Source organism: Anolis sagrei, chromosome 1 (assembly GCF_037176765.1).
Source record: "Anolis sagrei isolate rAnoSag1 chromosome 1, rAnoSag1.mat, whole genome shotgun sequence".
Lineage (NCBI taxonomy): Eukaryota > Metazoa > Chordata > Lepidosauria > Squamata > Dactyloidae > Anolis > Anolis sagrei.
In genome coordinates this window covers 42202995-42223835 of record NC_090021.1, presented here as the reverse complement: position 1 = coordinate 42223835, position 20841 = coordinate 42202995, and the positions used below count along the sequence as shown (strand labels likewise).

The 20841-nt window shown below is 42.5% G+C and overlaps 1 protein-coding gene across 2 annotated transcripts in view; it reads right to left on the bottom strand.

Annotated features, from left to right (window-relative positions):
• Positions 1-20841, bottom strand: part of ALK (ALK receptor tyrosine kinase) — a 759925-nt gene that overhangs the window by 244583 nt on the left and 494501 nt on the right. For both annotated transcript variants that reach the window (XM_060754129.2, XM_060754130.2), the window contains exon 5: positions 3594-3721. In XM_060754129.2, the coding sequence (XP_060610112.2) occupies positions 3594-3721 (128 nt within the window). The remainder of the gene's footprint in view (positions 1-3593; positions 3722-20841) is intronic.

Here is a 20841-nt window from a genome sequence, read left to right as displayed (position 1 = left end):
AGCAAAGCCTAGAGAAGACAATTATGCTGGGGGAAGTGGAAGGCAAAAGGAAGAGGGGCTGACCAAGGGCAAGATGGATGGATGGCATCCTTGAAGTGACTGGACTGACCTCGAAGGAGCTGGGGGTGGTGACGGCCAACAAGGAGCTCTGGCGTGGGCTGGTCCATGAGGTCACGAAGAGTCGGAGATGACTGAACAAATGAACAACAACAACAATTTGGACCTCTTCACATAGGCTAAAAATGGGTGGTGGAGATGGGTTTTTTTTTGCTGTTTTGCCACAGTGCCTGCCTAATCCTATCACACACCAGAAAAGTACTTCCTGGGCAGATCCATGGTGAAAGTGGGACAAACCCCCTTCATCCACAAAAAATAAAAATAAAAAATAAATTAAAAAAAATCAGCAGCCATAATGGAAGGCTTCCCATCTTTCCATAGAGAAAGATGGGTTGAACAGGTTTCCTGAGGCGTCAGGTTGAGATGGGGGGAAGCTGAGATGGTGCGGGGCATGAGGGCAATAGGTCCCCACACCCTCAGCTGATGCCAACAGTATCACAACAATCTGTGGTAATACTCAGCCATTCCAGCGGCATGTGTGAGGAGGTCCTTTATCTAAAATGGAAATATGAGTTGACTAGTACGGATATATGGTTCTACTACATAGTAACTTCACTGGGCTTTCTGTAGTGTCCCAGAATTCCTGAACCCATAAAAATACCTCCCTTTAGGTGATATGAAATTTTTGTATTGCATCACTCTCCCCTCCCCAAGCTTTTAGTCACCATGTTCCTATCACAAAGAACCCTCAACTCTGAATACAACCAGTTGTTTATCTATAGCACATTCAAAGGTGCTCAACAAACATAGTACTCATGTCCTAAATCTGAGTCAACTCATCAGTGAATCACTCTTGTTTCCTTGTTTTTTTTAACCTCAAGTACTTTTCAAAGGTACCAGATCTTTTAAGTTCTGAAGCAGGAGCACCCTGAGATTGTACAGCACAATTCTACTAAGGCTTCTTGAAGTCCAAGATGCATTCCTGCCAACAGGAATAACAATGAGCTTTCAAACACTGATTTTAATAGGGCTCCTCTCCCTCCCTGTCCCAGTTCTGTGGCTCTCTGTATATTTCACACATTGTGAGGTAAAAAAAATGACAGAAGTGGAACTTTCCAGATCCAGAAGTATAGGAGAAATATTTCTAGCATACATATGTCTGAGTGCAAGTAAGTCATTTTCAGGAAAGAATGCAGGCAGGGATAAACAGACATCCATCAGCTATCTCCCTTCTGCACCAATCCATATCTACTTGTTTGTATCATCCAATATGTTTCATAGTAAAAGTTAATATGCAAAACTTGTAATGACGCAGTTGGGACACTCTTTTATGGATCTGAAATGACAGTCTTGTCTTTCTGGTTTTGATTTTATTGCTTTGGTCTTGAACATATGGCACTTGAAAACACAGTACTAGCCACCCATTAGTTGAAACAGTGTGTGTGTGTGTGTGTGTGTGTCTGAGACCTTTATTGTGCAATTGCCATTAAAATTTCATGGTGGCGCGTATATTGTTGGCTTCAATTTGCAGAAGTTTTCCTGATTTATTTATTTATTTACTATATTTATGTACCACCTTTCTCACCCCTAGTGGGAACTCTTGGTGGTTTACAATGTATTAATGGCAAAAATTCAATGTTCACATATATGTAGAAAGGGAAAAAATCATAATAACTAAATACTAACATATAACTTTAAATTAAAATAACTAAAACCATTAAACATATAATATCTTCCATCTTTTTTCTTACTAGAGAAAGTCTGGCAAAGTGAAAAAATGGAACTGTGCAGCGCATTTTAATTATGACTTGTGAGAGCTTCTTTTCTGGAAGTTAAAATGTATTTTGTGTAACCAAAAACTGACATCACTGAACAGCACACATCTCCAATTCAAAAGGTCATTTTCTTGAGACACTGCTTGATGAAAGGTTACTTCTATGGCCTTTTGCATTACTTAGTTAGATAATGTTCATACAGGCTGAGATTATTCTGTCTTTCAAAACACCTTTTTCAAAAGCCATATTTCCACCCTGCTCATAATTTCTTCATCTGCTTTTTGTGAAGCCTTGGGTTTAAAAAGTCACTGAAAGGAATACTCATTTAAAAAACTTCATAGTACTGGTGCAAATATGCAAAATATACCTTCATAATATGGTTTTGTGCAGTTTAATTCACAGATTCCCTTTACATTTTAAACTTTATACTAATATCTTCATGATGCTGTTGGGGTGGGAAGGAACTTGGGGCAAAAAATAGATGTTCTGACATTATTATCAAAAATACAAGAAAATTGAGAAACTATGTAATGTTCATTCAGGGTTAGAAATTTTCCTCAGGTTAACGTTCTCAAGAAGAATCTCTGGTACAGATTCCCATAATTTCCTTATTCAGCATTACCTAGTGGTATTTTTCTCACAGACAGAGACATTCAATGGAATAAGAAAAAAGTTTTAGTAAATTATGAATGTAGTATTCCTGTTGCAAGCCTTGAAACTATACCCAATAATTCAATTATAAACACTGTTTTTGTGTTCATGTGTTTTCTAGAGCCCTAAAATTCCACCTATTTTGTAACAGAATTATGAACCAGTTCACTTTTGCTATGTTCACCACTGATATTAGGAGCCCTGGTGGTGCAATGGGTTAAACCACAGCTGAACTGCTGACCTGAAGGTCAGTGGTTAGAATCTGCAAGATGGGGTGATCTCCCCTCTATCAGCTCCAGCTTCCCATGCAGAGACATGAGAGAAGCCTCCCACAGATGATAACACATCTGGGTGTCCCCCTGGGCAACATCTCTGTAGACGGGCAGTTCTCTCACACCAGAAGTGACTTGCAGTTCCTCAAGTCGCTTCTGACATGATTTAAAAAACCACTGACATTTGTCTCCTTATAGAAGCTGGGAAGAATTTCTTTACAAGATGTCTCATTGTGCATACATAGTTAATATTTCAGGTCTTCAAAGTGTGAATAATGTAGAATGTGGCAGAGAAGACAAAATGGTAGCTCTATAAAAAGACTAATGAGCTGTATTGCACAAAAAAGAATATCCAAAAAAGGTGAGAAATTGAAGATCTTTGTATAATGCTAGATGCTTGAAGGGGAATTGTCATGGAAAGGGAATGAAATATTCCAGATCATCGACAGTATCTGATGAAACAATCTGCACCAGTGAGATGAGATTACCTATGGATATTCATTATTTGTTGCAACAATTTCTGTCTTGCCTTTCTATACTGATGAAATCAAATGGCACCTGACACTAAAGCTACAGCAATTAGAAAGGTAAAGCAGATAAAAACAATTAAAACTCTAAACAAATCCAAAAATATAAAACATAAAAAACCCAAAATAGCACAATTTTGGAATCAGAATCAAGTCTTGTTTTGAAAACACTGATATACAAGGAGTGGTGGAGCTGAGATTACGATGAAGACTCTAAATGGAGAAAGTTCCAAGCATTTCTATAATCAGAATTTTATACTAGAAATTTCAGATTGAGCGAATACATTACAATGAACAACAAAAACATTTACCTATGCTGCAGTTCTTCATTGCAAATGAATCGATGGCAGCAACACTTCTGTTCCCACTAGGAGTATATTCCAAGAAGATCCGGAAAGGTTTCTCAAGGTGCCCAACTCTTTCCTGGACAAGCATCCAACTGTTTGCATTGCAGAGCAAGAAGAAAGAACAGAAGACAAAAATGGTAAGAAAAGCATTGAGTTAGCAAGAGGCACAATTCCAGAAGCAACTGTTTCATATCCGCTTTTCTGCTGTTTTTACCCTTACACAACTATGTGTTTTCTTTTCTATAAAAAGTCAGAATTAAAGAACAAAGGTTTTTAGAAAGTTGGGATATTTACAGATATGGAAACTGCCATTTCTAACTGCACTTTCATCATTCTGATCTGTTACAATTCTGCACTTAGAGATCTCCCTTGCAGATCTCTGCTGACTTAAAAGAGATACTACATTTTTGTCCCTGTGTATGTTCTCCTCATAAATGAAGTTGTGAAACATATAACACCCAGTCACATTTCAATTTCTACAGTCTTCATCAATGCTCTAGCCCAGGGATCCTCAAACATTTTAAGCAGAGGGCCAATTCAGGGGCTCAACGGACTGTTGAGGGGCTCAACTATAGTTGGAAAAAAACCCAACTATGCACACTGCACATATATTATTTGTAGTGCAAAAAAACCGTGAAAGAGCAATGCAAAATTTAAAAAGAAGAACAATTTCAACCAACACAATAATAATAATAATAATAATAATAATAATAATAATAGGACTGCTGCAAGAAGATTGCTCAGACAGACTACGAGCAGAGGCATAACACCATTGCTCAGATGATTCATTGGAACTTGTGCCACAAATACCATCTGCCTGTGACAAAGAACTGGTGGGATCACAAGCCGGAAAAAGTTACAGAGAATGAACACGTCAAGCTAATCTGGGACTTCTGAATTCAGACAGACAGAGTTTTGGCGCACAATACTCCTGACCTCACGATCATGTTAAAAAATGAAGTATGGATTGTTGATGTTGCAATCCCAGGTGACAGCAGGATTGAAGAGAAACAACTGGAAAAGCTGACACGATATGAGGATTTAAAGATCGAACTGCAAAGACGCTGGCACAAGCCAATCAAGGTGGTCCCAGTGGTGACCGGCACACTGGGTGCAGTGCCTAATGACCTTGGTGCTGACAAAATTACCATCTGCCACCTGCAGAAGGCCGTCTTACTGGGATCTGCAACCATTATTCACTGATACATCACACAGTCCTAGACACTTGGGAAGTGTCCGATGTGTGATCCAATACAACAGCGAGCAGAGTATCTGCTGTGGACTCATCTTGTTATGTATCAAATAATAATAATAACTTTATTTTTGCATCCCACCACCATCTCCCCGAAGGGACTCGGGGTGGCTTACATGGGGGCCAAGCCCAGTCAAACAGAGTTAAAATATAAACAATAAAATACATACACAACATAAATTAAAAACATAATTTATCATACAACAAGTAGCCGAGCATAGTAGACATTTCAAAACTAAGCAGCAAGGCAAGGGCCTGTGCAATACAACTGCAAGGACAGGGCTGATAGAGCATTTTAAGAACCAGATAATAAGTTAGGGTGGGAAGGGCCAAGTCGAATTAGTGTTCTACAACTACAGGGCAGGGACAATAGTAAAGTAGAAGAGCCTAAGATTAAGTTATGGGTCGAAGGGCCAATTTGTCTAGTGAATCGATTACAAACTTACTAGTATTTCAATGGGAAGTGTAGGCCTGCTTTTGGCTCATGAGATTGTCATAGAATCATAGAATCATAGAGTTGGAAGAGACCTCGTGGGCCATACAGTCCAACCCCCTGCCAAGAAACAGGAAAATCGCATTCAAAGCACCCCCGACAAATGGCCATCCTGCCTCTGCTTAAAAGCCTTCAAAGAAGGAACCTTCACCACATTATGGGGCAGAGAGTTCCACTGTTGAACAGCTCTCACAGTCAGGAAGCCCTTGCTAATGTTCTCCTTTCTTATAGTTTGAAGCCATTGTTCTGTGTCCTAGTCCCCAGGGCAGCTGAAAACAATCCAAATTAACTAGGATTGTTCTTGTTGTGTGGCTTCAAGTAATTTCAGACTTAGGGTGACCCTAAGTTTAGGGTAAATGACCTTGGAGAACCACATCCGGCCCGCAGACCTTAGTTTGGGGAAACTCCTGCCCTAATCCATTTGAATCTGTTACTTGGATTAAAAAAATATACAGTAGTTGCAATTCCTACCCATATATCTTGAATGCATTTTGCTTCACTCAGGCAAACAACATCTCTTCCTGACACCAATATAAGCTTTAAAATTAAGCAGGCCATTTACCTTTTGAGTTATGCACTGATTCCATTTTTTAAAAAGCAAACCACTGAATGAATGGACCTGCACATCCAGGGTCATGAACCTAGATGTGATCATGCATGCTATAAAAACCAGTAAGGAACATATTCTGCCCTTTGGAACTACTTAAGGACAACAAAATTGCCATTTGAATGACATACGGGTCAGGAGTACTGCCTGAAAAAACTCTTCCTTTGCATCATCAGCATTTAAGAAAAATGGTCTTGTAGAATTAAAAAAATGCTAAACTTAATGAATTGATTAATTCCCTGGTATAAAGAACTAGCAAGATATAGTAAATGTGAAGTTAGCTCTTTGTTTCCTGTCCCTTGGACTGTTTTACATTTCTAATCTCTTCTGGGTCACTAAATAGAGAAAAGAAAGCCACATAACATAAAATAAGATTCCTTGTTTAGCTCACTGCAGTGGAACATTGAGAACAAACAAAAGAGCAGGTGCTTGGGAAAGAGTGCAAGAAAACTGCAGCTGAAATTTAAAAACAAAAACAGCTCCATGAACAAAAATCTCATTGTGTTTCCATGAGTTGCTTTCAGAGATCACCATCAGACATTTGTGGATGAATAGTCCAAATATTTCAAGTAAATTTAAGAGGCAAGAGAGGATATTTTTCACAGAGTTAGTTTTATAGCCATCACCTGAAGCTAAATGCATTCCGTATTAAAATTAACCTCCTTTTCTTCCATGTTTCAAACACATTTCTCTTCATCTATGATTTCATATCCCTGTTATATGATCACTCAAGGAGGTCATTCAGTTATTTCACTTGATTAACTTCTCTATTTTGGATTCTAGTTTCATATGTTAAAAAAAGCTTTATTTGTGTTGAACTTAGTCTGGGAAGACCAAGGTTCAAACTACTTGCACCGTTCTGATCCATCTCTCATGACATATTTGAAAATTAAACACATACATCCAGTCTTGGGCACATCACCACAGACCTATTATATCAAACAGGGGTAGGGGGGCAAATCAGCTATGTGGCAGCAGCACGATTCATGAAGCTGATTTGAGTTAACAGGGGTCAACACTTTTAATGTGGTTTTGAACCACATTAACAAAAGTTGACGGTTGTCTAAATTTTCTTTGAGAATCTAGAGCAATCTGAAAGTTTGGGCTAATGTAAATAATTGGGCTAGTTCTTTGATGGAAATGGTCACAACTGTTTACATAGCTGTCCTTTATTCCCTTGGCTCAGGTGGCCCAGGAACATGGGATGGCACTCATTGTCTCCCTCCAATTATCATCATAGTGGCAGTCAGTGGGTGCAACATGGCTAGTGTCTGTCGGACATTACCTGAAATGACTCAGCTGGGGCACAAGGATGATTTGCGGGGGGGGGGGGGGGGGGAGAAGGCAATTCCTCCTCTTCCCTTCCCTTGCCTATGCCAATGTCGTTCCAGAATGAGCCATGGACACTAGCCATGTTGCACATGTTGGGCACTGCTACAACAAGAACAGGAGGAGGACAATAAGGGTGCTATCCAGCAATGTTTAATTGGGTTTGGTGCCACTGGACAGTTAGGACTCCTTTCCACCTCTATAGTGGCCAGAGGCTAGGAGTCAAAATCATCATTTTGCCGATCTGGAAATTGACACTCCATGTTGGTTGCAGGATAAAGAGTCAATGTAGATGTGACCTGGATTAAAAACCTCTTTTGTTGGAAGTTTAAAAACAAACACTGGATGATGGTAATAATTTATTACCCGCCTCTTCTTGTGGCTTGAGGCAGGACACAATGTAATTAAAACAATGAGCTAGAACAAATCACCATTAAAATACATATAATAAATACACACAGGTAAAATGTAGCATAAAATTTACGGATAAAATGTAGGTTAATTTCACAAATTAACAATGACTATGTAGGCTTGCTGGAATAGACAGATCTTAAGTTGTGTCTGGACAACTGATTTAGCTGTTTTATCTCTTCTGGCAGGTTTTCCCACTGTCCTGGGGCTGCTGATGAAAAAGTATTCTGGGTGATGGTTGCCAGTCAGGTTTTGGCTGACTGGAGTACCCCCCCCCCCCCCCCAGAGGACCTACGTGTTTGTGGCAGATTGTAAGGGAGAAGCTAACCTGGACCCAAACCATGTAGGGTTATAAATACTTTGATCTTTGCCCAGAAAATAATTGCCAACCAGTGGACTGACATTAGAATAGGTATAATATGCTTACTCCTGTAACTAGTCTGGCTGTCTTGTTTTGAACTAACTGGAATTTCCAAACTTGATAGAGGTAGCCCAATGTAAAGTGCATTACAGAAGTACAACCCTAAGGTCACCAGTGTGGATGGCTATCTGCCAACAATGCTATAGCACTTCTAAAATTCTATGGCTCTGAAAGAGCTAGTTGAAATGCAACTCTGACAACCTCATCAGACGGGCTTCTTTTCTCCGCCATACACTGCTTGTTCTTCCCTTTCAGGATGGAGCCCATTACACAATGCAGATGTACTTCTAGCTGGGCTCCATCGGGAAAGGGTAGAGCAAGCAGCCTATGCCACTGCAACACAGGAAGCTTCCCGTGTTGCCTTCAAGACAATAAGTGAAAGCTGGGCAGTGATGTCCCCTCCCCCATGGAATGGGGGCCTAGATGAATCACACAATATGGGGTGTGGAGCAACAGGTTCTCCATGCCCCCTGCCAGGACGATGTGTGGCGAATTCATGGACCTTTGTGATGAGGTCCCTAGTGACAACTAGAGTAGATTCAGTGAAGCAATAAGATTCAAATAAATAGTTTTACTAATCAGCATTAGATTAATCAGGTGCTTTCTAGTTGGGATTAGGGATTTGATTGAAACCTAAAATGTTTCTTTACTACCTCAAGTTCAATGTGATAACCTCCAGAAAACTTGACTTTCACAAGATGGATACTCTTCTCTGTGCAGCTGTGCTGGTGGAGATAAGGATATGATCTACAGGTTACGAATAGACCCGTGGAGTTCCAAAGATCATGCACTTTCAGTTTCCCCAAGTTCTTTAACCCACCTTCGTCAGCGACTCTTAAAAATCTCCCAAGAAAAGCTACGGGATCAACTCACTTGGACAGCTTAATAGAGAATTATTCCTTCAGAAGCAGGGGCTGAGCTAGCTTTGAAAGTGATTTACAGTGAAACACAAGAGCATCTGTGTGTCCTGTGAAACATTTCTTACCATTTCCAAGACAGATGGATTTTAATTCCAGGTACACGGTAGCCCTCGAAAATGATTTCTATTTCTTTTTTACCCCTAACCTCCTGGCTAAATATGTCAAGAGTTTTAGGAATTGCTTTTCTGAGTTACTGGTGCAATAAACTTTACTTTCAAATTCTCTGGCCTCCCATAGTTTACCACAGAAACTATATTAAACTTTCAGAGCTGATGCCAAGCAGGTGTTTTATGCTGCTGGAATTCAGGATAGTGGAAGGCCCACTTGGGGCCAGGTTAATTTAAAAATCTGCTGCATGAGTATCTTGAAACATGAAATGAGTGAGCCATATGAAAAGAAGGGGTGGTTTTTAGTCCAATTTCGGCAAAGCAGATATCTGCACCCCACAATTAAAACTTCTCTCTTTCCAAATAAGAATTCTGAGCCCCAAGAAATTTTCCTTAAGACTTCACATTTCTAGCATTACAGAGAGCAATACATGGGTAATACATCATGCCTAGAACTATTATATTTGTTGTGTTCACACATCCCTTGTTAACTCTGCCTGTTCCTTTTCTTTTGATGTCTGTGTAGGGAAGGAAATATCAGCCCCACAATATCCTCCAGGTAGGACACAAGGCGATGTGGAGCCTTTAATCTGAACAGGAAGGCAAACAGACAAGAACAACTCTGGCAAATCTATGGGCTCCCGGCAGCAGGCGTGGAGAACCCATTGCTCTACTCCTTGCATCATGCAACTTACTCCAGCCCCCATCCCATGGGGGAAAGCGTTGTTGCCAGCTTTCTATCATTGCTGGCAAGGCAACACAAGCTTGAATTACTATATGACAAGTTGGTGTAACCAGGATGGCGGTCCCTCCGAATTGAAAGTGGTGCTGTTGAACGCCAGATCTGTCAATGGCAAAACAACCTTCATCCAGGATTTAATCCTGGATGAACGGGCAGATCTGGCGTGCATCACGGAGACCTGGTTGGACGAAGCGGGAGGTGTAAATTTGACCCAGCTTTGCCCGCCAGGTTTCTCTGTGCAGCACCAACCGAGATCCGGAGGGCGGGGAGGCGGAGTTGCAGTGGTCTATAGAGATTCCATTCTTCTGACCAGGGCCCCCATCTCGCAGTCAACAAATTTTGAATGCGTCCACCTGAGGGTGGGTGACCGGGACAGATTAGGGATTCTGTTAGTGTACCGTCCACCTCGCTGCACTACAGTCTCCCTGCCTGAGCTAGCAGGGGTGGTCTCGGACCTGGCATTGGAGTCCCAACGGCTGCTTGTGCTGGGTGACTTCAATGTCCATGCCGAGACTACCTTATCGGGAGCGGCTCAGGACTTCATGTCTACCATGGCAACCTTGGGGCTGTCCCAACAGGTATCTGGCCCCACCCACAGTGCTGGACATACATTGGACTTGGTTTTCTGTCAGGGATGGGAGGAAGGTGGCGGTGTTGAGGAGTTATCCATCTCTCCGTTGCCATGGACCGACCACCACCTGGTCAGCTTTAGACTCACTGCACCTCCTAACCTCCGCAGAGGTGGAGGACCCATTAAGTTGGTCCGCCCCAGGAGGCTTATGGATCCGGATGGATTCCTGACGGCTCTTGGGGAATTTCCCGCCACCTCGGTTGGTGATCCTGTTGATGCCCTGGTCGCTCTCTGGAATGGGGAGATGACTAGGGCAATAGACACGATCGCTCCAAAACGTCCCCTCTCAAGTAGCCGAGCTAAACCAGCCCCTTGGTTTACCGAGGAACTGGCAGCGTTGAAGCGAAAGAAGAGGGAACTACAGAGCATGTGGCGTTCGGATCCGAGCGAGCCAAATCGAACACGGTTTGTGTCCTTTTTAAGGACATATGCTGCGGCAATAAAAGCCGCAAAGAAGACTTTCTTTACGGCCACTATTGCGTCTGCAAAGAACCGTCCGGCTGAACTGTTCCGAGTTGTCAGAGGCTTGTTAAAACCCACCACTCAGGATGGGTGCCCTGATGACTCGGCAGCTCGCTGTGAAGCTTTTGCTCAGTTCTTTGCAGACAAAGGTGCTTTGATCCGCTCTGGACTGGATACCATATTAACGGCAGTCTCTGAGGATGTAACACAAGCATCTGCTTGTCCGGTTTTGTTGGATTCATTTCAATTGGTTCAATCCGAGGATGTGGACAAGGTGCTTGGAGGAATGAGAGCTACCACATGCATCCTAGACCCCTGCTCATCCTGGCTTCTGAAGGAGGCCAGAGGGGGATTGGCCGAGTGGGTGAAGGTGGTGGTTAATGCCTCCCTTCGGGAGGGCAAAATTCCAGCCAGCTTAAAACAAGCTGTGATAAAACCGCTGTTGAAGAAACCATCACTAGACCCCACTCAATTAGTCAACTATCGGCCTGTCTCCAATCTCCCCTTTTTGGGCAAAGTCATGGAACGTGTGGTGGCCTCACAACTCCAGGCATTCTTGGTAGACACGGATTATCTGGATCCGGCACAGTCTGGCTTTAGGCCGGGGCATGGTACCGAGACAGCCTTGGTCGCCTTAGTGGATGATCTGCGTTGGGAGCTCGACAGGGGGAGTGTGTCCCTGTTGGTGCTGCTCGACCTCTCAGCGGCCTTCGATACCGTCGACCACGGTATCCTTCTGGGATGCCTCGCGGGGATGGGTCTTGGACGTACTGTTTTGCAGTGGCTCCGCTCATTCCTCGAGGGTCGGTCTCAGAAGGTGGGAGACTCCTGTTCTACCCCACAGCCTTTGTCTTGTGGGGGTTCCTCAGGGTTCAATACTGTCTCCCATGTTGTTTAACATCTACATGAAGCCGCTGGGTGAGATCATCCGGAGTTTCGGAGTGTGATGTCATCTGTACGCAGATGATGTCCAACTCTGTCACTCCTTTCCACCCACTACTAAGGAGGCTGTCGAGGTCCTGAACCGGTGCTTGGCCGCTGTGACGGTCTGGATGGGGGCGAACAAATTGAAATTGAATCCAGACAAGACAGAGGTACTCCTGGTTAGTCGCAAGGCCGAACAGGGTATAGGGTTACAGCCTGTGTTAGACGGGGTCGCACTCCCCCTGAAGACGCAGGTTCGCAGTTTGGGTGTGATCCTGGACTCATCGCTGAGCCTGGAACCCCAGGTTTCGGCGGTGACCAGGGGAGCATTCGCACAATTAAAACTTGTGCGCCAACAGCGACCGTACCTTGGGAAGTCTGACTTGGCCACGGTAGTCCACGCTCTGGTTACATCCCGTCTTGACTACTGCAACGCTCTCTACGTGGGGTTGCCTTTGAAGACAGCTCGGAAGCTCCAATTAGTCCAACGGTCGGCAGCCATGTTACTAACAGGAGCGGAGCGCAGGGAGCATACAACTCCTCTGCTGCACCAGCTCCACTGGCTGCCGATTTGCTACCGGGCCCAATTCAAAGTGCTGGCATTGGCCTTTAAAGCCCTAAACGGTTCTGGCCCAACTTATCTATCCGAACGTATCTCGGCCTATCAGCCCACCAGGACCCTAAGATCTTCTGGGGAGGCCCTGCTCTCTATCCCGCCTGCTTCACAGGTGCGGCTGGCGGGGACGAGAGACAGGGCCTTTTCTGTGGTGGCCCCTCAGCTTTGGAACGCCCTCCCCATAGAGGTAAGATCAGCCCCCTCGCTGATGGTGTTTCGAAAAAGACTGAAGACATGGATGTTCGAACAAGCATTCGGTTAACTCGGTGCAATGAATCTGATGATCAAGGACTGGTAATCACAGACGATGAAATTGGACTGCGTTTTTAGTTAAGAGATGCATTGGTTCGATATTGGTGGCCCAATATTGTATATTATGTATGTGTTTTTATGCTTTTTATATTGAATATAGTTGATTATTGTAGTGTTGTAAACCGCGTTGAGTCGCCAATGTAGGCTGAGAAACAGCGGTATACAAGCGCAGTAATAAATAAATAAATAAATAAATAATAAAACATGGGAAGGCTCTGCTTCTGTGGCAGCAGCATACACGACTTGCTATCCCTTTTCTAGATTGAGCTCAACTGGAAAAACACATGCCTCATGTAATGGGCTCTGTCCTGAAAGGGGAGAACAAGTGGTGTACAATGGGCCAAGTAGCCCATCTGCTGGCATAGAAAGTATGCAGGAGCAATATCTAAAGCATACATGGCAATACTTATCAAAAGTCTATGTGACTAGCACATAATGGAGACACAGATTATTTAGTGTTTATTAAGGTGTTCTCAGGGCCTGGCAGTGTAGCTGTAACATCAGATGGGGAGTACATGATATTACAGATACAGCATTTCTAGCATAGGACAAATGGCAGAATGTGGCAAAACAATAGAAGCCATGGGTAAAATGTCAGGCATTGTCAAAATGGAGTTGTTCAGGTAAACGAAAACAGATCAGCATACACCAACATTTAAATTACAGTATTTTGCTAAATGCTTAAATGACATTTTAAGTATCATAGAATCATAGAATCAAAGAGTCGGAAGAGACCTCATGGTCCATCCAGTCCAACCCCCTGCCAAGAAGCAGGAATATTGCATTCAAATCACCCCTGACAGATGGCCATCCAGCCTCTGTTTAAAAGCTTCCAAAGAAGGAGCCTCCACCACACGCCGGGGCAGAGAGTTCCACTGCTGAATGGCTCTCACAGTCAGGAAGTTCTTCCTCATGTTCAGATGGAATCTCCTCTCTTGTAGTTTGAAGCCATTGTTCCGCATCCAATTCTGGGCACCACAATTGAAGAGAGATATTGACAAGCTGGAATGTGTCCAGAGGAGAGCGACTAAAATGATAAAAGGTCTGGAGAACAAGCCCTATGAGGAGCGGCTTAAGGAGCTGGGCATGTTTAGCCTGAAGAAGAGAAGGCTGAGAGGGGATATGATAGCCATGTATAAATATGTGAGAAGAAGCCACAGGGAGGAGGGAGCAAGCTTGTTTTCTGCTTCCCTGGAGATAGGACGCGGAACAATGGCTTCAAACTACAAGAAAGGAGATTCCATCTGAACATAAGGAAGAACTTCCTGACTGTGAGAGCCGTTCAGCAGTGGAACTCTCTGCCCCGGAGTGTGGTGGAGGCTCCTTCTTTGGAAGCTTTTAAACAGAGGCTGGATGGCCATCTGTCAGGGGTGATTTGAATGCAATATTCCTGCTTCTTGGCAGGGGGTTGGACTGGATGGCCCATGAGGTCTCTTCCAACTCTTTGATTCCCAGATTCTATGAAAACAGAGGTGCTTGCCATCAAGGGTACTAATCTGGGGATGAGGGTGCGTCAACCAGTTCTGGATGGGGTCACACTCCCCCTGTAAGACTATGTTTGCATCTTGGGAGTGCTCCTGGTTCCATTTCTCCAAATGTCAGTCAAGGAGTGCAACAGTCAGGAGTGCTTACTACCAACGCTGGTTAAGCTGCACCCCTTCCAAGATTTGGAGGATTTTAAGATGGTACTGCATGCGCTGGTAACCTCAAGGTTGGATTTCTCCAATGTGCTTTACATTGGACTACCTTTGTACTAAGCTCAGAAACTCCAGTTAGTTGAAAATACAGCAGCCAGATTGGTTATGGGAACACCCAGGAGTGAACATATTACACCTATCCTAAAGTAACTCCACTTGTTGTTAATTAGTCTTCAGGCAAAGAACAAAGTGTTGGTTTTGCCCTTCAAAGCCCTACATGGTTTAGGTCCAGTTTACCTACAGGCTAGCTTTCTCCCATATAACCTGCCTTGAACTCTAAGATATTGTGGGAGGCATGTGCTTGTGCCTGCCAGAACCTGACTGGCAGCCATCACCCACAGGACCTTTTCATCAGCCACCCCAAGACTGTGGAATGACCTGCCGAAAGAGCTCTGACAGCTAGATCAGCTATTGCAATTTAAGACACAAATGAAGACCTTTCTCTTCCAGCAGGCCTACCCAGATAGTTTTAATGATTAATTTTAAACTTGCAACTTATGTTTAATCTTTGTTTTGTGTATTTATATATGTATTTTGTAGAAATATGTTTTAATATGTGTATTTTTTAAAATGTTTTCAGATGAATGTGTGTTTTAGCAATGTTGCAACCCACCTCAAGCTGTGAGGAGAGTCAGGCAAGAAATAAAAATTATTGTTGTTGTTGTTTATTCATTCAGTCATTTCCGACTCTTTGTGACCTCATGGACCACCCTATGCCAGAGCTTCCTGTCTGCCGTGGCTACCCTCAGCTACTTCAAGGTCAAGCCAGTCACTTCAAGAATAACATCCATCCATCTAATTATTATTATTAATTACATTTTTTTATTCCTCTGATGCCTTTGGTAGTGCCACAGAGTTAATGGGACATAAATTGCCACTCTGATTATTATTGTTTTTATTAATTAATTAATTAATTAATTGCATTCAATTCTGGAGATGTCGCCCTTGCTGATATTCACTATTTGAATAATCTTTTTTGGATTGCAGCTGTTTCCCATACACTTTGTCTCTCTTTGTTCTGAAAAGACAGAAGGCCTGCAGTTCACAGCGATGAAAACCTGACAATTTGAGTAGCAGAATGTTCCCTTTGAAATTGGAATGCCAAAGGAGCAGAAAACACCTTGTTTTACAGCTAGATGTGGTAGAGGGCATTTTGTATGAGCTGCTGTGTTAGTTATTCATGTTTTCATCAGATTTCCATTGGACGTGTTTCTCTACTCTTTGTGAAAATGCCTGTTTTATGATAACACTGTTGAAAAGCTATGGAAAATGGTCTAAAACATTACATTCCTCAGTTATATTTTATTTTATTTCCACAGAATTAGAGTGCCTTCCATTCACGTACAATCCAGAACTGGATCTTAAAAAAGACTGCTGCATCAGATACCTTCAGGTGATAAATCATATACCTTCAATTTGTACATTCTGTACTTAGCTACTATTGCTTTTAAAATGAATGTTTATTACCAGTAACATCAACACAATGTTCTCACTCTCAAATGACTGAGGGATTCCTAATATGGGCACAACACAACATTCCCTTCAAATCTGATGCTGGATTAGCAGACAAAGCAATACTGCACTATTTGGCCATTCACCATCACCAAATGCAAAAGAAAGCAAAAGTTCAGGTATGCAGCAAGACACAGTAGAGTTGCACAACACTGAATGATGCATTGTGGCATGACAACAAAAGAAGAAAGTATAAATGAGGAGTAGTTTCCTATCTTGGTAACATATAAGGGATGTAAAATAGAGTGAAAACAAAGTAAAGCAACTGGAGAAGATTCCTGCATTTTTGTAGTTGTATAGAAGAGATTGTGTATGCCAGAGTCAATATGTGTATCTTTTAGACAGCTGATAAGGATAGAACAACTCTTGATTCCTTTGCATCTTGTCTCCATAGAAAGTAAGTAGAATGTAGGGACATATCTCCATGGAATTCACATTATAACAGTGGTTAATTCAAACTCATTAATGATTCATAATTTGGAACTAAAACAGCTGTGCAAGTTTTATGTTTTCAGGGACAGGAGAAACAGGATGATATAGTTTGACTATGAAATTAGATAGCAGGATTTGACTGTCTTCTGACATGGAAACCTCCGGCTGATCTTATTTGGAGTGCTTTGGTTGGATGTTCCTGCATGGTAGGAAGTTGAACTGGATGGCTCTTGTGGTCTCTTCTAGCCTGATGACTCTATGATACTAAGTCATACTCTCTCAGCCTGCACTTTTGAACAAATCTTGCAAAGAAAATCCTGGTATACGTTCACCTTAGAAACACCATAAATTGGAAAGGCACATATCAAGTTACAGAGGCATTTGGATTATTTTTCTAGAACAGAATTTTAGAAGTGCAATGAACTTCCAAAAAGAAAAAAAAAGTCCTAAACAAAACCATACTGAATCTCACACTACAAGCTAAAATGACTCAACTGAGACAATTATACTTTGGGTATGTTATCAGGTAATCCAATAATTATGGTATTATCAGATAGTTCACTAGAAAAGATAATAATACTGAGGAAAGTTGACATCAGTAGAAAAATAGGAGAAATGTGTAGTGGGCACAGTAGAGTCTCCCTTATCCCACATATACTGGCCGCTAGAATGTTGGATAAATGAAAATGTCAGATAATATGGAGGGATTAGGGAAAAGCCTATTAAATTGGAGCAAAGGCAGGAGGGAGGGAGTGGGGGCTCTTGACATCACTCCCAGGCTCCTCCCGCACTCAACCCCCCCCCCCTTCCTTCCCTCCCGCCTTCAGTGCCTGCTTTCTTTCTTTCTTTTTTTCTTTCTTTCTTTCTTTCCCTCCCTCTTCCATAAAGCAAATATTTCTGCTGCTGGAGGGAGAGAGAGAGAGAGAGAGAGAGAGAGAGAGAAAGGCCAGGGCTGCAGGGAGCAAGGTGAGGATGGGCGCTGAGGTCAAGAGCGCCAGAGAGAGGCCAGTGGAGCAGCCAGGACAGCAGTCAGCCTGGGTTGGGCTCTCCCTTTCCCCATGCAGAGGCCCGCCGCTTCCCCAAAGCCTTGCCTGGGCTGAATGTGAGGCCCCAGGGAGGAGAAAGAGATCAAGGAGGGAAGTGGAGTCCGGAGCTGGAGCCAGAGAAGGAAGAGAGGAAGGAAGGGAAGCCTTGTTGCAATTCTCTGAGGAAGAGGAAGAGCCTTGTTTTTATTCTTCCAAACCAGAAGCAAGCAAGGCACGTTGGATAACAGGGAATGTTGGATAAGCGAAGGTTGGATAAGTGAGACTCTACTGTATGTTGCAAACAGTGCAGGGCTGTTAATAATAGGTTCTCTTAGAGATTTCTCATTCATGGGGTTACCATAGAGTGCAGTCAATTTAGTGCCACATAACTAGTGCAAAATTGTCTTCATCAATGACAGTGATTAAGGAAAGAACAGCTGTTCACAAATGATAGAATAAAAGATGTATTCCTTATAAAAGTTAGCATTCATTTCCCTTTCCCATCTGAAATAAAATGCAGAATATAAAGGTGAAAATCCTAGATTGAACACCAGGAGCAGAACCTTTCCCCATACATTGCTCCATTGAAGAAGCCCCATGGGGCCCCACAGGGCTTGGCAGCTGGCTGATTTTGATGGGGCGTAAGAGACTATATAGGCACATATGTCACAGCTGGATGTCTGTGCAAGTCTAGTCATCAAAGAACCCTCCTTTTCTCTTTTGAGTCCCAGACAGCAGAACTCCAGAGGACAATTGCATCTGAAAAAGAGAGTCGAATCAAAGCCTTCTTTGAAGGACACTATTGTACAGTGATTGATAAAACACTGACATTTCAGAGACTCAACTTTGCAAAAGCTAGAGGTTATAATAATCTGAACACTGGTTTGGTGTTATATTTTGGAAAGTTTAAGTCCCTAAATCTTGAATAATAAAGGAAAAATAAAGATGTGCCCTAAGGACCTTAGACTTAGGATTCACCATGCATTGTAGCAAATCCATGGAGTTCCAAAAGGGGGAGTGGTGATCCCATCACTCCACGCCCCACAATATCCACTTTACCTGGACCTCCATTCTATAGGGCGAAGTGTTGCCACCCAGCTTCCCCCCATTGCTTTAAAGGCAACACATGAAGCTTCCCGCCGCTTCCTCTCCTCTTTCACTATGGAGTCCGGCCAGAAGTTCATGTGTGTTGTTGGAAGGGTTTCCATGGTGAAACAGAAAAAGGAGTGTATAATGGGTAAATCAGCCATCTCATGAGGTCATAAATCGAAAGAGTTGTGGTTAGGAAACACATCCTGTTTTACTCTAAATGAGAAAGGAATCAACAAGCTAAGGTCTCTGGTCACAGTGTGATCATCACTATGCTAAAAGCTGTTAATTTATGGTTTCATGAGATCTGAACCCTAAGACAGTACCTTTAGAAGATGCAGTTATACACTTTAGCATATGGAGAGGAGGAGGAGGAGGATTAAGATACTATTTCACTGGAACACCGGCAAATCCATTTGCACTACATGATGGCCATGATAAATTTTAATAAACACCTTGTGTTATCCATTTCATATGCAACTCATGTCTAACCTTTCAATGATGTATGTTTAATGTTTACATGTCCTAGTTTATTGTATGATTGGTTTATCCCCGTCTCAACATTATTTTTTTCATTATAAGTGTATTGCTATTACTGTGTATTATTATGTATTATTCCTGATGTTGTTTGTTACTTTGTAAGGTATTGACTGTTTGCCTGTTTTTGTGCTATAAACTGCCCTGAGTCCCTTTTGGAGAGAGATGTGGTCTAAAAATAAAGCTGTTTATTTATTTATTTCCAGCATTTCTACCCCATCCTTCTCAACCCCCGAGATGGGCTTACAAACTAGCAACAATTCAATGCCACAACATGCAAACAAATATAAACTACAATAACAACAATTTAAAACCATAAATAAAACATGGATTTAAAAACAAATTAAACATTATTATCAAACCATATAACAATTTCCAGTCCAATCCAACATCCAAAGTGCTGTCATGCCTGCTGTCCAAAAGCCTGGTCCCAGAACCATGACTTAAGTTTGTTTCTAAAGAAAGGAGGGATGAAGCTGACTTGATCTCCCTGAGGAGTGAGTTCCACAGGCTTGGGGCCACTGCTGAGAAGGCCCTGTCCCTCGTCCCCATATTTGCGAAGCTGGCGGGACTGAGAACAGGGCCTCCTCGGATGATCTTAAACTACAAGGCAGGACGTAGATACTTTTGGACAGGTAAGCTGGGCTGGAACCGTATAGGGGTTTATAGGCCAAGTCCAGCACGTTGAATTGTGCTCGGAAGTGGCTCTGTGTTTAATACGCTTTTCCTTAATCCCTCCTTATTACCGAACATTTTTGCTTATCTAACGTTCTGCCGGCCCATTTATGTTGGATAAGTGAGACTCTACTGTATGAGAAACAACAAAACTGAGAACTTCTGTTTTTGTCCATTTGTAACATGAACCTGAATGTGGGAATGTGTCCAGAGGAGGGCAACTAAAATGATCAAGGGTCTGGAGAACAAGCCCTATGAGGAGTGGCTTAAGGAGCTGGGCATGTTTAGCCTGAAGAAGAAAAGGCTGAGAGGAGATATGATAGCCATGTATAAATATGTGAGAGGAAGACACAGGGAGGAGGGAGCAAGCTTGTTTTCTGCTTCCTTGGAGACTAGGACGCGGAACAATGGCTTCAAACTACAAGAGAGGAGATTCCATCTAAACATGAGGAAGAACTTCCTGACTGTGAGAGCTGTTCAGCAGTGGAAATCTCTGCCCCGGAGTGTGGTGGAGGCTCCTTCTTTGGAAGCTTTTAAACAGAGGCTGGATGGCCATCTGTCAGGGGTGATTTAAATGCAGTATTCCTGCTTCTTGGCAGGAGGTTGGACTGGATGGCCCATGAGGTCTCTTCTAACTCTTTGATTCTATGATTCTATGAAAATCTAATATACTTGCTCCAAATTTGCTCCTAATCCAAAGCTGAGTGATGTTCACCTCAAAGGAATGAGAATAAGGTTATTACTTTTGGATCATCATTTCTGAGAATGAAAATATCAGTGGACTTGCATTCAAAACAACACAAAGTTATGTAGTAGAACTAACACACAGGAAAGGCTATGTCAATGCAAGCTTATGAAGCTAACCTCAAAACTACTCTGTATTTGCTTAAGAAGCTTTCTGCCTTTTCTTCAAGATATCTTATGATTGTTTGAAGCCCATGCTTTATTTCTAATATCTCACAACTTTATGAAATGTACAGTTCTTTTTTCCAAGCACTAGTTTCATGTAGATTCTCCC